Genomic DNA, 17,391 nt, shown 5'->3' with positions numbered 1-17,391 from the left:
ATGATGATTTTTTTATCATAAACACAAAATATTGCCCCAAATACAAATACATACATTTCTAAATGATTTGTCACTTATAGCAGAGCTAAAAAGTCAGTATCTCATAAGATTTAATTTGAAGACATGATGGGCTTTCATACATTCTTCCGCACTGGTTGCATCAGATTACCACAATAGATTTTATGTCTTTAAAAATAGTCTCCAAGTCCATACCTCAACACTAAAAGTGTTAGGCAGTTTGATTCATCCTTTTGAATTTAGTGAAACAAGCGACCTAACGGTCGTAAGATCTCTGTTGTGTTACATAGAGAATAACTATTTGTGACACACGTGTTGATGAAGGTGGCAATGTTTGATAGCTCATTTCAGGGTGGGATGACGAAATGTAGCAAAAATATCTGCAAAATATGCAATGAAGATTTCATTGTAATTTAAATTTATCACATTAAGATAATCCCTATGAACCTGCATACCGAATTTGAAAGCTATCAGACAAGTACTTTTTTGACTAAAAATGGCAAAAATTGCACCAAAAAACAAATTTGCAGATTTTATTATAGGAACCTGTAAACTGAATATTAAACTATCACATGAGCAACCGACATCCAAATATTAAAGCAATCAGAAAGTTTGTTTTTGAGAAACGCTTTTAAAGAAAAAAGGCAAAAATTGCCCCCAAAAATACAAAACTCCAGATTTCATTGTAATGTCAATATATCACATTGAAGTAATCCCTAGAGGAACCTGCATAGCAAATGTCCAAGTTATCAGATGTGCACTTTCAGAGAAAGATTTTTTTTTACAAAAAATGGCAAAAAAGCTCCCCATAATGCAAAATCACAGACTTCATCGTAATTCCAATATATCTGACATAGTTTATCCCTAGAAACCTACATACCAAATATATTTGGTATACAGGTTCCAAGGGATTAACTATATGTGATGTATTGATACTGTAATGAAATTTGCAAATTACTTTTTATTGGAGAAATTTTGCCATTTTTGGTCAAAATATTTTTTTCTAAAAAACTACTTGTCTGACAGCTTGGATCTGATGAGTAGTTTTTGAGAAACAATTGTTTTACAAAATTCTGGCAAATATTCCTCCGAAAATACAAAATTGCAAATTTCATTGTAATTCTAATATATCACATTAAAGTTAATCCCTAAGAACCTGCATGCCAAATTATCAAAGCTATCAGATGATTACATTTTAAGAAACAAATTTATTTGTCCAAAATTGGGAAAAATTGCCCCAAAATACAAAGTAGTAGATTTCATCATAATTTTAATATATGGTATTTCGATCATCACTCTGAACCTGTTAACAAAATATCAAAGCTATCAAACAAGCGGTTTTATAAAAAAAAAAACATTGACCAAAAATTACAAAATTTGCCTTAGGCATTATCCGCATAAAAGTACAAAATTGCATATTTCTGCACAATTTGATAAATCTGAAATAGGTAAACCCAATACACCCTAATCTCAAATATCAAAGCTATCTGGCAAGTAGATTTTAAGATGATATTAAGATATTTTTAACCAAAAAACAACAAACATCACCTTAAAAATACAAATATACATATTTCATCACCATTTGAAAAAAATCTAAATGAGGTCAACCACACATTCATGAGAGTTTGCATATTATCACTTATTAGGACTGTTATTGCACAAGAAAATAAGTTGTTAAATACCATAGGTAAATTTAAAACAAACTGCAGCGAAATGTGGTTTTTAATTGGGTTAAAAATAGTACCCAACATTAGAATCGGCAAAATGTTGAAAACAGCAATCAGTTCAGTCCGAATCGTCGGAATAAAATAAATATAAACGGTCTGCAGCGTCTTATACTCGAAGAGATATTTACAAGTAGTACCCCTCAAAGACCTTGTTTATTAAATTTGCATATCGATTACCTTATTTGCATATAGAGTGATAAAAATACCAGTTTGTCACGCGCAGTATTATCCAATATTATGACAGAACCCCATTGTTTTTATTGTCGGTAAGAATTACAATATAGTTTTCAGTCAAGAAGATGCATCATATGTCCCAAATAATATGTCCGGAATCTACATCGTACACCTTCAATATGTGACGGCAATATTATGATGTATACATAGGCAATTTGCATTGCTATCGTATTGACACTGTACTGTAGAACTGCGCGTGAACATTATCAATAAAGAGATCTTCAAAAATAAACGATAATCATTCAAACGCTTTATAAGCTTGGGTGTTTACAGATAAACATTAATATAATTACCTGCATTATGCTCTTCCTGTCGAAAACGGACGTCAAAACGGCGAGTCCGAAACGCAGCAGACATCTTCGTGGGACGCGCCACTGTTTATGACTTACGCGCATGCGCTACCCCCTGCAAAGCCGCAGTGCAACATGGGAGAGTAACACATAAGGTGTTTACGGTTGTGTTTACAACAGAGGACGTATTAAACACCCGTGTTTATATTCACTAGCTGCATGTACATTACTTTTAAGAAAAATATGTTTAGCATAAAAAATATAGCTAAAAAATATTCTATAGTGTATTTTTCCATGTGAAATAATAAATTACTGAGAATTTTATGTACCCGAATCGATATTGAATAAAATTACACGAACGGCAATGATGTAATATTTTGAAAGTTAATATTTTAACATATAATTTACAATAAGTATGTTAAATGATAAAATTTTATAATACGCACAAGTTCGTCGAGTAATCTTTAAATAGGAAACATGTCAGAGTTCCCTGTGATCATGGAACTCACAGTTGGAATATGCTAATAAACACAGGCATTTAGTTTCTAAACACATCGACACTTTAATAAACACAGGTGTTTAATTTTTAAACGCTGGCGTTTAATCTCTAAACGCGTCACACGTCGCATAGATTTACAGTGTACTTTATTCAAAATGGTCGATGAGTTGCAGTGCGATCTGTTGTCGCTTATAAATGTCAGTGTTTATTATCAATAATTGTTTTGAAAATATCTTTTGTTTACTGACTTTTCTCTCTTTATTGATACACTTATTTACCATAATGAAGGCTGCCGTAACCAGCAAGCGTGCCACTTCTGCTTCTACCGAATGCTCTGTGAAACAGTTAGTCGGCAGAGACCACACAGATCCAGCCTTTGAACTAGCAGTTGCTGCAGGGGATGATAGAAGCGAAGTTAATCTTACTTACTGCCTTGGAACTTACAAAACAGGATGTGATATTCTCGATGATCAAACCATGGGTGGACAGTCTGTTATAGTTACTCAGGTAGTTAATACATTATACTTATCTACCAAAACACTGTGATATACCCGTATATATTTGAGTGTCAATGAATGTACTGTCACCCTCCTCACGGCTATAATACTTAAGTGAATACATAGATGAATACTCTTTTATCTATCTATAACTAACTGCCTCTACACACCGACCGACAGACCAACAAAGTTATAGGCCCTATATGGGACTAAGTGCCCGAGGGTAGTTGCCCATTCTTTGCCCGACGTAGGGAGGGCGTATGTTCTCCTCCCTCGTTTGGGCCATAATGTTTTAGTATCTGTTCCAGGTGGTGTTAAAATTTGATAAACAATATTTGTTTTGGTGGCCCCATTTTGAAGCCAACTGAGATCGTTTGTTTAAAAGCATAGATTTGTCAGCATTGAAAAAATAGAACGCTTTTCATCATTGACAAAACGGGGCATGGATATATATTAATTTACTGTTATCCTGTTTATTGAATTTTATGAATAATTTTGTAAAAATCAGTATTCCCAGGTAAAACATGTAATTTGATTATTTTTAAATAACAAATTGTCAAGCTCAAAACTGGTTCAGGTTCGCTTACAGTCAAATGATGACTAGGCGGCCAGGAACGTCCAACATCAACAAGTCACCATTGAATGCTAATGAGGCATGTAATAAACATACATGTAGACAGACAGATTGGCAAATGTAAAGACAGACAAATAGCAAACTGACAGGCATAAATGCATGTAGATAAACTAGCATAATATTCAGAAACGTTATTTGAGAGAAGACATGAGTCTTCCAATTGGCCGAATTGTTGTGTATTGAAATGATGTTTCGTTTAATAATATCGAATATTACCTACATTGCTACAGGATTAATAATAGCTTAACCTTTAATGGATACTTTCAGTTACTGCCCGATGACATACCTCTGCATTTCACTGTGAAAGCCACAAACTCTGCCGAACAGTCTTCCATGGTGACATGTCTTCTACCGACCTATGACGTCACACTTCCAGAGGGAAGGATAGTTTCAGAGTTTTATTCAACCAGTCGCCCCGATGTGATAAGATTTTCTGCGGTCGCTTTTGATGATAGTCCCATCGTTAATCAAAAGGTATTTAAGTTTTGATTGGTTTCGTTGTGATGATGATATTCCCAAGAAGAACAGTCCTGTCTCGTTGACATGATGTACACTGTAAAGGTTTTAATGCCTGGTATCGTTTCACTCAAGGCTGTTTTTACTGCCGAGTGAGACATGCAGCGATTTGTTTCGTTGTTTGTTTTTCAGCTGCCATAATGTGTCACATGACTAAACTGAAATTCATAATTAAAAGAGTGGTTTCCCAGATAGATTTCGGATTTGAAATTGTTTGTACTTTAAATTGTGTCTCAAGAAATCTGAGGGGCACGCCTTCAAAGCAAAATCCCGATAACTGCGAAAAACATGGTTAGTTTCAGCTTTATCTTAGTGGTTATGCACTTTATTTTGCACTTAATACCAGTCAACATGGGTTATAAATCGAATATATTTTTTTTCAAAACTCTTTTCATGATCAAAGAAAATCCTATATTAATTCAAGAGGTTACTATGACGGTGATTTGTTAACATTTTATGGTCTTAATACATGAAAAACAAACATTATTTTTCACATCACATTGTAATTTCCTTTAACATATTGGCTTATATATTGTAAGAAAACTTCAGGGCACATATAATTTTACACAACTTTGCTATCCTTTAAAAAGCGATCAGAAATATTATGCTTGCTCTTTGTCTAATCTTTTGTCTAATTTTAAATATCGTTTAATGATTGACCTCGGAAGATACTGTTCATGATTTGTTGGATCTCAGAGTCTAACGATATCACTCGGAACGTCTTCTAACAGATTGGTATAGGTTTTGGATACGGACTTTTCGGAGACCAAATCGTTCCATGGAGTCCCGTTACTTCTAAAGGAACTCACAGTGAATCGGAAAATTCCAAGACCTCCCCTCTCGACAATTTCACAAAGCAACGTCAAGGTCGGCTGCAGCTGACACCATATCTTGAATCTACGTATTCAATGTCAACCAAATGCGCAGAAGAATGCGTACAATCAATAAAATGTGCCGCCTTTAATTATGACTTCGGAGACTCCGGACATTGTGAACTGTTGGATGAAATCGAGGGGAATGGTTTAGACTTACATGAGGTAAGTAACAAATCACCTACCTTCCAGTTTGGTGTTGTTGATGACACATTGTTGAACGTGTGTCTGTATGAATGTGCTTCTCACCAACTCAAATAATGTACCTATTGCCAAAATCGTTGATAAAAGCATATTAATCTGTTTATCGATTTTAACCTTATCGCTGATACAGACCTTTCACTATCGGCTCATCTCCATCAAGAATGTTACATGATACAATAAATCCATTCAAAGCAAACTTTCGAAATATATTTCATTGTCTCAAAGATAATTTCATCACAAGTAATATTTTTTACTATTAAACTCAGAGTCTGTCGTCGGGATGCACGTGTGCATTGGAGAACCAACCGGCCCCTGTGCATAGTAAAATCTCAACTCTTGATCACAGGGTGCTGCACGTAAATATTCATGTAACACAATAGCATGGTTTGTCTTTTTCTTCATACAAACTGATCTTACACGGTCTGCGTCACCCAAGCTTGCAGACACCTATATACCATGTTCGTGTACAACTGAACCAATAAATAACACGGTGCAGATTCTATAACCATTCATGGCCATACAAATACCGCAAAAGAAGTTTAAATCACGTGCTACTATGCGTATATTTCACCGACTTGTATTCGCGAAGACCGTAAAGTTGATCATTTAGATTCGCAAATGGTTGAATGGTGTGTGAAACAAGCCGACTCACAAATCTAATACGTTTGTACAGCTCAGGTGTGAACAAGATAGTACCAAAATAACACTCAGCAATGATCCAGTGTGGCAGACGGTTTTCAGCTCTGGCATCGTTAATGATATTCAAACGAAAAATATTTGCTTTTTATTCTTCAGTCTGGACAGTTTTTACTATTTTGAAAAACTTGGAGCGGGACGCACCACGCAGTTCAACTTCGACAACCTACAACTTCGCCACGGAGATGTGCATTACATAAATATGCATATTACAAATAGTCTTGGTAGGTTTCCATAGAGAACGTGTTACTTATTTACCCTGTTTTCCTCCACTTATAATATCATACTTTCACTTCTTATTCTGCATAAAGGTCACGACCAGGCTAAAATTTCTGAACAATGTATTGGAGAGACAGTCCGTGAGCGATCAAAACAAGTAATTATCTTTCCATTGCCGATATTCCCTGGCTACCAGCTATTTGTTCGGAATCGGCTTTCAGTGACTACTTTACATGTGCACTGTGTTTTCTTTCGCAGGATATGAAAATGTAGTTACGTCATTGCCAATCCATGCTGACTTTCAACCACCTAGTCCTGGACCCATACACAATGCACTGCGGCATGAGTTTTTCCACGACGACTGCGTCCGCTACGTTCTCGATGACTGGGAATATAAATGTGTCGATGAAACACAACTCTTGAATCACAGGTCTGGCAGATGTTCTTGGACTCTTTCAGATTTCGCAAACGTATGCCTCAACCTTTTATGAAGCGAATGCATAGACTGGTTTTGGCATAAGATATTACATCGGCAGAAACGTTTACGTTAATAATTCAAGCTGGTTTAACGTTGTAAGATGTTTATGTAACTTTCTGATATCGATAGAAGTTTTAAAATTGACGGCATCTCTTCATTTTACAGGTTGATCATTGATGGTCCTGGCTCTGCTACAGTATTTAATGGCCATGACGTAATGATTGATCTTCTGTACACACGAGCTAATACCTATGTGTCAGGTAAGGTCTTTTATTTCTGTACTCTCTGCTGTTCGAGATGCATATCATACATAGCGACATTTCGTCTCATATCTTAGTCTCATATCTTACAAGAGTCTGTCTTGCGGCCTTTTGAATTTCACCTGAGGTAAGAAGTATGTGCATTAGTCTTGACTTAACCCACTTCACTTAAAGGTATGGAAATCGATCCCAGGGCCTAGGAGTGGTACATGTAAACAGTGTGTATCTTTGCGTCAGAGGCGAAATAAACGATGAGTGTATCTATTTATCCAGGAAATCTTAATCCCGACTGCTATGTTTGTACGCACATAGAGCCAGTCGACGTTAGGGACACAAAAAACAACACGAGGAACAAACAGACAGGGGTTTTGAACAAAATGTAGCCGGTACTTCACCGATGTCTGTAACTCCATACATGAAATATTCGTAGCTTGACGCACTTTGAACATAGCTCGTAACAAGGGACAGTGCAGTGGAAAGCCATGAACTACGTGTACAACTATTTAATAGAGCCACTCATGTAGTTTGTGAACAGTGAAGATTTTTCCGATCAACAACTTTGACAGATGGTGGACTGACCTTTCCTACCGCAATTGTTATCTCCCTCGATTCAGCACAAAATTTTCGTATGGACTGTTGATGCGGTGTTTACAGTTGTTACGTGGTGGTAAATCCTAGTCGTATTTACGACTGCTGCGTGAACAGTCACTGAATAAATTTTGCACGCATTTACGAGCACTGGATATTTTTACAGTTTTTAATCGAAAACCGTCCGTATACGCGTATGACAGTGACAAAAACAACACAAGGAATCTGGCGTATATTGTTACTGAATTACTTTGACCCCCCCCCCCCCAAAAAAAAAAATCACCCAAATGCCGAACGGTGATCATACAGAACTCTGCAGTTTTCTGGACTAAACGACCCCAAACCGACCGGATCTCAGTCAACTGTGCCGGGCTCGACGTCTACTCGATCAGCGTCAACACAAACTTTCACTCCAGACAACTTTACCCACAAACTGGGAATATACTAAATTTACCTTGAAAAAATTCAAACTGTGTATCGTATTGAAAAAATCTTACCGGGCCACGGAACAAATTAAAAAACCAACAAATCCCAACAGAAACAGTGGAATGATCATTAGTGTGCAAGGTCGCTGTATTATATGTCAGGGTAAAAAAATCTAGTTTTGAAATTTCTGGACGGTACAAAAGGCGAGGCAGAATTAGACAAGATTACGACCAATTTGTTACCGCCGATGGTACATAACGTTCTTTTGATAGCAGGTAGTTCGGTGTCCAGTGAGAACACTATTCCCAATATACCATGGCTGTTGATTTGAGCTGCCTCCGATCGAAAATGATATCAATAATTTTGCGAGATTATAAGTACCCGCTGTCTTCTCGCCAAATAGCTGCGATCAAGATCATTATGATAGAAGCAATTGGCCGCCGAACACCTGCTTGCTGTTCTTATACACAACGTGTAAAAAATGATATTCCTGCTGAGAAATACGACAGCAAATATTGCAATGTGAATTTCTTACTATCTTCCTCGCAATGGTTTTACATCTGTGTCTATTTTAACACGGTCACTGGACCATTTCTGACGATTTTTACAAACAAAGAATCAGCTCACACTCATCGTGGGAACACATTGCAAAGATGTTCAAAAATGTTCATCACATGAAAGATTACCGTAATCCCCGTTTCAAAGATGTAGGAAATGTATAAAGTGTTGTTCATCTTGAAAAATCCCGAACTGCAGCCTCTAAATACAACTTCCCGACAACTTGCCGACAACTTTACAAGCACACTCCTGTCATCACATGACGGCTGTAACAGTGCGTACATGTGCAGCCGAATCAAAAGACTTCAAATCAAAAGTAAAAAAGTATAGAAAGATATCAATATCCAAGCACTGTGAAACAGAGTAATTTTGATAAGGTCAATTTATTGCATATTATAAAAAATCTCCAGGCCACTCGGAACAGCGTAAGATTATGATCTCACCCGTTCGAATACTACACTCACACGGTAGCGTAAAATGTGAACTCAGAACGTTATATACTGCTTCCGCCAAGCGAGTCCGCTTGGCTAAAGATGGTAAATGATCATAATTATTATTGCTAATCTCTATAAATTTTGCCAAACATTCGTTAGTAGTTGTCGAATTTCTTGAGTTTGTCCGAAAACTATTTCAGTGAATGACGTAAGTTTCAAGACACCTGAGTGCGAACGCAATAGCAAAATCAGTCACAGACAATCGAGGAAGAACATAGGAGTCTATTAATCAGAATCTGCGAATTAAATGAATCCTAAGTTACTAGGAAAGTAAAAAGGTAATGTTGTGTCCTGGTTGGGAAAGAAAAGTTGATTAAGATTTCAAAAAAACGTCAGATAATATTAGAGCAATTTAGTAAAACGTATAGAGAAGAACGACATCACGGCGATCTTCAAACCTTTCATCATATTTTCAGTCTGAACGGTCAACATTTGATGCTATAATCTATGTCAAGTGTCTCTTTTTGGTCAAATCTGACAGAGATGAAGCAATCGCGATTTAGTTTCATCACCCCGACCCGACAGAAAATAATGCAGCTCATGGGCACCTGTAAAATCGTGGTGTGATTGTATCCAATGGCCGTCCACTGCATGGGCCATTGACCGTGTATCGCCAGCAAACAACGGTTTTGGACGTCACGAGAGCATTTTTCCACAGTCTGTGAGCGGTTGAGTGATTTGGGTTGGCTGCATAGATCGGAATCGAGTTGATTTCGGCCGAAAACAGTTCGAAAAGTAGTTTTTCGTGTTCCATCCGAATTGGATCCGCATGTTGCCGGTTTTGTCCATGGTAATCAGCAGAGCTGTGGTGGGAGGCCGTATAACGCCGGGAACACACGCATCGTACGCAGGGCTAGGCGACAACGTACTTCCAAAGAGATCTATCGTAAAATATCGTACAACATGCACATCACCCATTCATAGCCCAGAGGTACACAGATCAACAAACAAACAGGGAGAGGCAATCTGCTTGAAACCATGAAATAGTCCGTTTGTGTCTGAACTCATCTGAGACTCGTGTTCAGTAAACGTTGGTCAAGTATTTTTCTCAATTGTAAGAATCGTTTATTCATTGTTGGCATCGTAATCAATCGGATGTACACAACAAATGTTTGATCGCTTTGCACCTTTGCGCGTCACCTCGTGATTGGCAGCTGTTTGAATGCTTTTATCCATTGTTTGTTGGACGCTTCGAACACGGCATCGAAGCAGTTTTGGCATCAAAAATCAACTTAAAATGGAAACAATTAGAGAATTTTGCCAACAAGGTGATGCCACAAGTATTCACAAAACGTAATATGTTGGAACAATGCTTTAATTACACCATGGTTGTTGAAAGCTCCAGATTTTCGGGAGCATTCGTTGACGCTGTTATCATGTGCCACTCATGTGGATTATGAATGCCCAGGGAGATAGGGGGTATTTATAGGCTCCCCCTGCCTTTAACTAACTACATAACTACTGTTGTAGTCCGAGTCAGTTTTATTTGCCCACGTGTGAACACGTGGGCATATGTCGCAGCGATGTCTGTCTGTCTGTGTGTCTGTCTGTCTGTTGGTCCATTTTCTCAAAACGGCTGAACGTATTTCAGTCAAATTTGGTAGACATCTTCAGAATTCAAATGGCTAGAACTGAAAAGGTTTTGGTGGGCGTGGCTTGGATATTAATGAAGTTATGAAAGTTTTAATTTTTCTGTTACGCCGCGTATGACAAGTGAAAACAATCGACTGTTTGAGGGCGCTGTGAAATGTGCTTGTCCAGGTTGGCTACAGCTGCAGCTGGATAGCTCTGGTTTCAACCACGGTCCCTCCGTGTTTCAACCTCGTATTGAACATTAAAAATATGATATTTTATTACTCATTCAACTCACTATTCAAGATAAAATATCGTTTAGCAAATTAGCTTTATCCTTGGTAATTGATTGTTTCCCTCGCTGCTCGATCGCCAGAAATGAGTACATACGTTCTTAGCCCTGCGTACGATGCTGTGTGTTCCGCTACAGCTAATAGCCCCGCTCACCACAGCCCTGCAAAGGCCCGTACGTAGAGTTGGTGACTTCAAATCCATTTTTGGACTTGACGTAAAAAGCCAAATTACTGCCGAAATTCAGCGTTCTTGGGCCCAAGTCATATCCCTGCCTACCTCAGCTACTCGATCGCTTCCAAAAATGCCAGTCTTTTATTCTTTTTTCGTAAATAACCGTCGATGTCGGCAACTCTCTCGCTAGCCCTGCGTACGTACGCAGTGTACGCTGTGCATTCCCTGTGTGCGTTCCTAACACACAGCGTACACTGCGTACGTACGCAGGGCTAGCGAGAGAGTTGCCGACATCGACGGTTATTTACGAAAAAAGAATAAAAGACTGGCATTTTTGGAAGCGATCGAGTAGCTGAGGTAGGCAGGGATACGACTTGGGCCCAAGAACGCTGAATTTCGGCAGTAATTTGGCTTTTTACGTCAAGTCCAAAATGGATTTGAAGTCACCAACTCTACGTACGGGTCTTTGCAGGGCTGTGGTGAGCGGGGCTATTATTAGCTGTAGCGGAACACACAGCATCGTACGCAGGGCTAATACGTTCTCTACCTGGCCTCATGGCATGGAAGTGCTGATGAATAATATTACTTTGGGTCAAAGGTATTGAAGTGTCCAATCAGGTTCGTGCACAGAGTCCAAGGCCATGACCTACTTCATGTACTTCTGCACTGTTTTGATTTTGCTTCGCCAAGAAACGTATTCGTCATTGTCCATAGAAGTATGTTTGCTCTCCTTTGAGGTTGTTTGTGAACAAATTCCGGGATAGGCCTTGGAATGCATACGATCGGCATCGCGGCAGTGCATGTAGCTAGCCCTACGAGTATGGCGAGAGTGTCCGGCTTTGGCTACGCCGCCTCCCACCTCCGGCAGGCGGCGTAGCCCCCGGCGTAGCCAAAGCCGGACACTGTCGCCATACTCGTAGGGCTACGCATGTAGCGTACCATGCTTGTGTAACTGCCGAGCTCAACGTGCATTCACGGTTGATACTCGTGTACAATCATGATGTGTTCAATTCTGATGAAGATTCATAAGTCTTACTTTTGCAGTCTTTTTTCCGTACGATAATCCCGACAATACGTGTTACTGTTAGACGAGGTGGCCATTTTATGATTCAATACTGCACAGCTACATAGCGTCACTATCGTGTGATCGAGGTACAGCATTGTTGAACGGGATACAGAAACTCTGCAGAGGGAGAAACGATCGTTGACATGAACAGTCAATGTACTTCAGCACGTAGTCCGCAGATAGCGGATCGAGAAAATAAACGTGTCCAGTAAATAACGGAATATTTATGTACATTAACTCGATATTAATCAAATTTCCAGCTCATCGCAAAAAAATGTATTGCAAAGATTAATTTGTCACTGACAAATACTGCACTGTATGGAAAAAACAGTCTGTAGAATAGTTCAACCTCAAGTGGTATTACCCTAGACAAACACTTGTGTTGTCAATTTTGATTTCATTTCATAAACTTCATACTTCATCGAGTATCGTGTATTTCAGCCTTTGTGAAGCCATTTTATTGATATTTTCAATTTTTGTCTTGGCTTTGTTGTGGAATATGTTGAATCGTCTCCGTGGACATGTAGGCAAAAGTGTGACGGGGTCGAAGTGACTTGGTACCTGGGGCCGACCAAAACCAGTGTGAATTACTGGGGTCAAAGCGGACAGCGGCCGGGATGACGTGTTCCCCAAGCGAGCTACCTTCAGAAGTCTGTTTCATCGCAAAAAACGTCAACTTTTAAAACCCGTCATTTATTTACTGATGTTATTCTCAGCATCACAAACATATACGCCTCTGCTATGTATCACAGCAAATAGTTATATTTGAGCGCCCCGTAAATGGGATCCTCGTTTTTTTGCGAACCGGAAGTGTGTCTTGCTCAATGCATTTCCTACCCATAGCGAGGGAAACTGCCCGCGTTCCCATGCTCCCATGCACCCTTTTTCAATGCCAGTGCAACGCCATCTGTGCAAAATTTGTTGTGGTATGCTCCCGTGTGATGGAAACCTCTCTTATTCTAACAATGACGTAGTTGATTTGGACTTCGATTTCGTAAATGTGATGTCCATGCAGTGAGTTTGGGTTGGCGCGCTTATAATGCAATCTTCGCCCGCCTGCGGTCCGATATCCCGCATTTATTAGCGATATTTATCTGTTTTGACTTGACCAAAGTTGGCAAAACTTGCTATGTACATTAAAGATACTATGATACAAGATTATTGAAAGTCATTTGACATTTTTTTCAGCCAATTCCCAATATGCATATTTAATGAACCTTCCAAATTAGGGATATATACTGGCATTTACTTGATAAAATTTGGCGAAACATGCTGTGTACATTGATCATTATACAGGTTATAACAGTATTGAAAGTCATTTTGCATTTTCATGTCAGCTAATTCATAATTTGCATAAATAGCTAACAAGCTTTCACGGTTTGGCATATAGAGCTGAAGGACTTGACCAAAGGTAATTACACATGCTATATTGTGATACAATGACAGTACTCAAGAAATTAATTATTTTTATTTCAGCTAATTACATATTTGAATACTTAATGACCTTTAGATTTGATCTGTGGTGAAATTCATTGTGTTGATCATAACTCTTTAAATGTAGCAAAGCATGTAGCAAAGGTTCAAACTTGCACATAAATGCAATATATAATGAAACACGTGAGCATTTTCAGTTCATATCTGGTTTACTTTAGCCAATACCTTATTTGCAAATTTAATGAACTTTCCTAATTAAGGATATTTACCTGTCTTGACCAGACCAAAGCTGACAAATTGTTTTGTACATTAAAGATACTATGATACGAGATTATTAAAAGTCATTTAACATTTTTACTTCAGCCTATTCCTAATTTGCATATTTAATGAGAACATTTCAATCAATTCCTTATTTGCATATTTTTAATGAACTTTCCTGATTGGGGATATATATTTGGATTTAGAATTAATCTGTGGTGAATATTATTCGTTATGTTGATCATAACACTTTCAATGAAGTTGCAGAAATGTGGCAAGGGTTCAGTTTGCATATAACTGCAATATATAATGAAACACGTGGGCATTTTCAGTTCATATCTGGTGTTCTCCAGTGAGCTCGTTTATGTTACGAATACATAACTACTGTTGTACTCCGAGTCAGTTTTCTGTTCTCCAGTGAGCTCGTTTATGTTACGAATTTGACTATCGTCCCAGCTTTTTTGCTCACGTGTTTACACACGTGAGCATATGTCGCAGCGATGTCTGTCTGTCTGTCTGTCTGTCTGTCTGTCTGTCTGTCTGTCTGTCTGTCTGTCTGTCTGTCTGTCTGTCTGTCTGTTGGTCCGATATCTCAAAAACGGCTTATCAGATCAGAATCAAATCTGGTACATATATTCAATTAGCAAATGGCAAGAACTGATTAGTTTTTGGTGGGTGTGGCTTGCATACTTTTTGCTCATTTGCATAATTAATTATTTTAGAAAAAACGGATATACATTAAAAATGACTACACACAATTTGATGAGATTTGCTACAAATGTTGATCACACCAAGATATATCAGCAGTGGGAACCATTAAGGGGTGACATGAAAGATAAATGCTAATTTGCATATTTAATGAACTTTCCTAACTAGGGATATATGTCTGATTTGACTCGATCAAAATTAACCAAACTTGGTATGTATATTAAAGATACAATGATTTAACATTATTGAAAGTCATTAAGCGTTTTAACTTCAGCCAATTCCTAATTTGCATATTTCATGAACTTTGTTAATTAGGGATATATATTTGAAATGACTGGACCAAAGTTGATGAAACTTGCTACATGTATTGAAGCCACTATGATACACTATTTTTGAAAGTCATTAAGCATTTTTATTTCAGCCAATTCCGAATTTGCATGTTTAATGAACTTCCCAATTAGGGATATATATCTGAATTAACTTGATTGTAGTTGTTGAAACTTGCTATATACATCAAAGATATTGTGATATAACATTATTAAAAGTCAAAAGAATTTTTACTTCAGCCAAAACCTAATTTGAATATTAAATGAATTTTCATAATTAGGGATATTTATCTGAATTGACTTGATCAAAATTGATGAAACTTGCTATGTACATTAAAGACACTATAATACAACATTATTGAAAGTCATTAAGCATTTTCTCTTCAGCAAATTCCTAATTTGCATATTTAATGAACTTTCCTAATTAGAGATATATATATGAATTGACTTGACCAAAGTTGACAAAATTTGCTACACATATTGCAGATACCATGATACAACATTAGTGACAATCATTAAGCATTTTTACTTAAGCCAATTCTTAATTTACATATTTAATGAACTTTGCTTATTAGGGATATATACTTGATCAAAGTTGGCAAAACATGCTATGTACATTGATGATTATACCAGGTACTAGGTTAAAACAATATAGAAAGTCATTTCACATTCTCATGTCAGCTAATTTATAATTTGCATATCTAATGAGCTTTCACAGCTCAGCATATATGGCTTGAAGGACTTGGCCAACGGTAATTACACTTGCTATATAAAGTGGTGATACAATAAGAGCAGTCAAATAACTTTAATATTTTTAATATTTTTATTTCAGCTAATTACATATTTGTATACTTCATGACCTTTTAGAATTAATCGGCGGTGATTATTGTTCATTATTTTGATCATAATAATTTGAATGAAGTTGCAAACATGTGGCAAAGGTTCAAATTTACACATAACTTCAAATATAATGTAACACGTGAGCATTTTCAGTTCATGTCTGGTTTCAGTAGCGAGCCGTCATCAAAATGATACAAGGCAAGATAACACAAGTAAATTAATGAAATCATAAATTAAATAATTATGATACGTGTTGTACGACACTGATAGTTTCTAAATATTAATATGCTAATCAGCCAATTGGGACGGGTTCCATGACGATGAAACTGGTATCTTTGGCTACACCTGGGCTGTTGGAACATCACCATGCCAGGAGGACATAGTGGCTCATAAAGATCCCCATTCACATGTTTTTGAAGAAAGCGAATGGACACACAGAGGATCCACCAGTAACTTCCATGTACCGATTCTCCCAGGTAAGGAACGTTAAACTTGTACCTGTCAAATCTCGTGTTCCGCTACTGCGCAATAATGCCATCGTATAGGAATCTACGAAATATTTTTTCTCTGTCCATACACCATTGAAGCTCCGATCTTTACCCCTTTGCGGGAACACACAATTTAATTCACCCCATGATGTGTTATAACAACATCGGTCTTCGTGATGTTAAACATATTGTAACTTTTCCTTTAATTTCCGTTCCATTGTGTGTAGATGGTCGATACTATATTACTGTGAGGGCGATAAATAAGGTTGATTTTGGCGGACCCATGGCAACCACAGTATGCCACTCAACGCCTTATACCATCGATACAACGGAACCCTTCGTTAATGAAGTCTTGTTTCTAGGCTACGATGAGGACACATGTATGATTGCTGCTTACTACAATGTCAGGTGATTTTAGCGAAAAATTTTTTATTATTGGTACATGTTACAACTTTTGCCAAAACATATCGGTTTTAAGAGAGTGGCTACTTACCCACCTGACATGATAAAGGCGGTTTATGTCCCTGATGTCATGCAAACTTAATCGGGAATACAGGAAACATTGAAAACAGATTATTACTGGATAGAATTTTCTCTGGCGCCGGGCCGCGAAGACAATAATTTTCTCTGACTTAGCTATCAAATATTTGAATATTTTCCCAAATACTCATCTTTGATAATCATCAAAGTTACATTTACTTTGCCAGCGATGATTTGTCAAATATTCGGGAGATTGATATGGGACTCGGAAAGAGCAAACGAGACGTATATATTATGGGATGGCAACAAGATAGTAACATTACACTTGCCGTTAAGGAACATTGCATCCCTGACGGACTTCCTGCTTGGATAAAGATAAGAGCTATCAATAACGGTAAGTTCATTTCATGTATATAGAAGTAGAAGTTAGAAATATGACGTAGATTGCGCCGAATGTAGACAAGCATGAACAGAAACGTGTCGCTCCATCTGCAAACTAAATATTGACATTTTATGAAATGTGTATAATGTCGTTTGGTAATTG

General features: G+C 37.6%; 1 protein-coding gene across 1 annotated transcript in view; it reads left to right on the top strand.

Moving 5' to 3' along the window:
- The window catches only part of LOC139145999 (uncharacterized), an 86,824-nt gene that overhangs the window by 31,607 nt on the left and 37,826 nt on the right, over positions 1-17,391 (top strand). The window contains exons 34-43 of the mRNA XM_070717447.1: positions 3,057-3,275; positions 4,167-4,373; positions 5,147-5,452; positions 5,838-5,875; positions 6,287-6,411; positions 6,665-6,836; positions 7,050-7,144; positions 16,176-16,355; positions 16,595-16,775; positions 17,075-17,241. Coding sequence (XP_070573548.1) covers positions 3,057-3,275; positions 4,167-4,373; positions 5,147-5,452; positions 5,838-5,875; positions 6,287-6,411; positions 6,665-6,836; positions 7,050-7,144; positions 16,176-16,355; positions 16,595-16,775; positions 17,075-17,241 — 1,690 coding nt within the window. The remainder of the gene's footprint in view (positions 1-3,056; positions 3,276-4,166; positions 4,374-5,146; positions 5,453-5,837; positions 5,876-6,286; positions 6,412-6,664; positions 6,837-7,049; positions 7,145-16,175; positions 16,356-16,594; positions 16,776-17,074; positions 17,242-17,391) is intronic.

The sequence above is a fragment of the Ptychodera flava genome, chromosome 12, assembly GCF_041260155.1.
Source record: "Ptychodera flava strain L36383 chromosome 12, AS_Pfla_20210202, whole genome shotgun sequence".
Taxonomy (NCBI): Eukaryota; Metazoa; Hemichordata; class Enteropneusta; family Ptychoderidae; genus Ptychodera; species Ptychodera flava.
The sequence above is the reverse complement of the archived record's forward strand: the minus strand, read 5'-3'. Positions and strand labels throughout refer to the sequence as shown.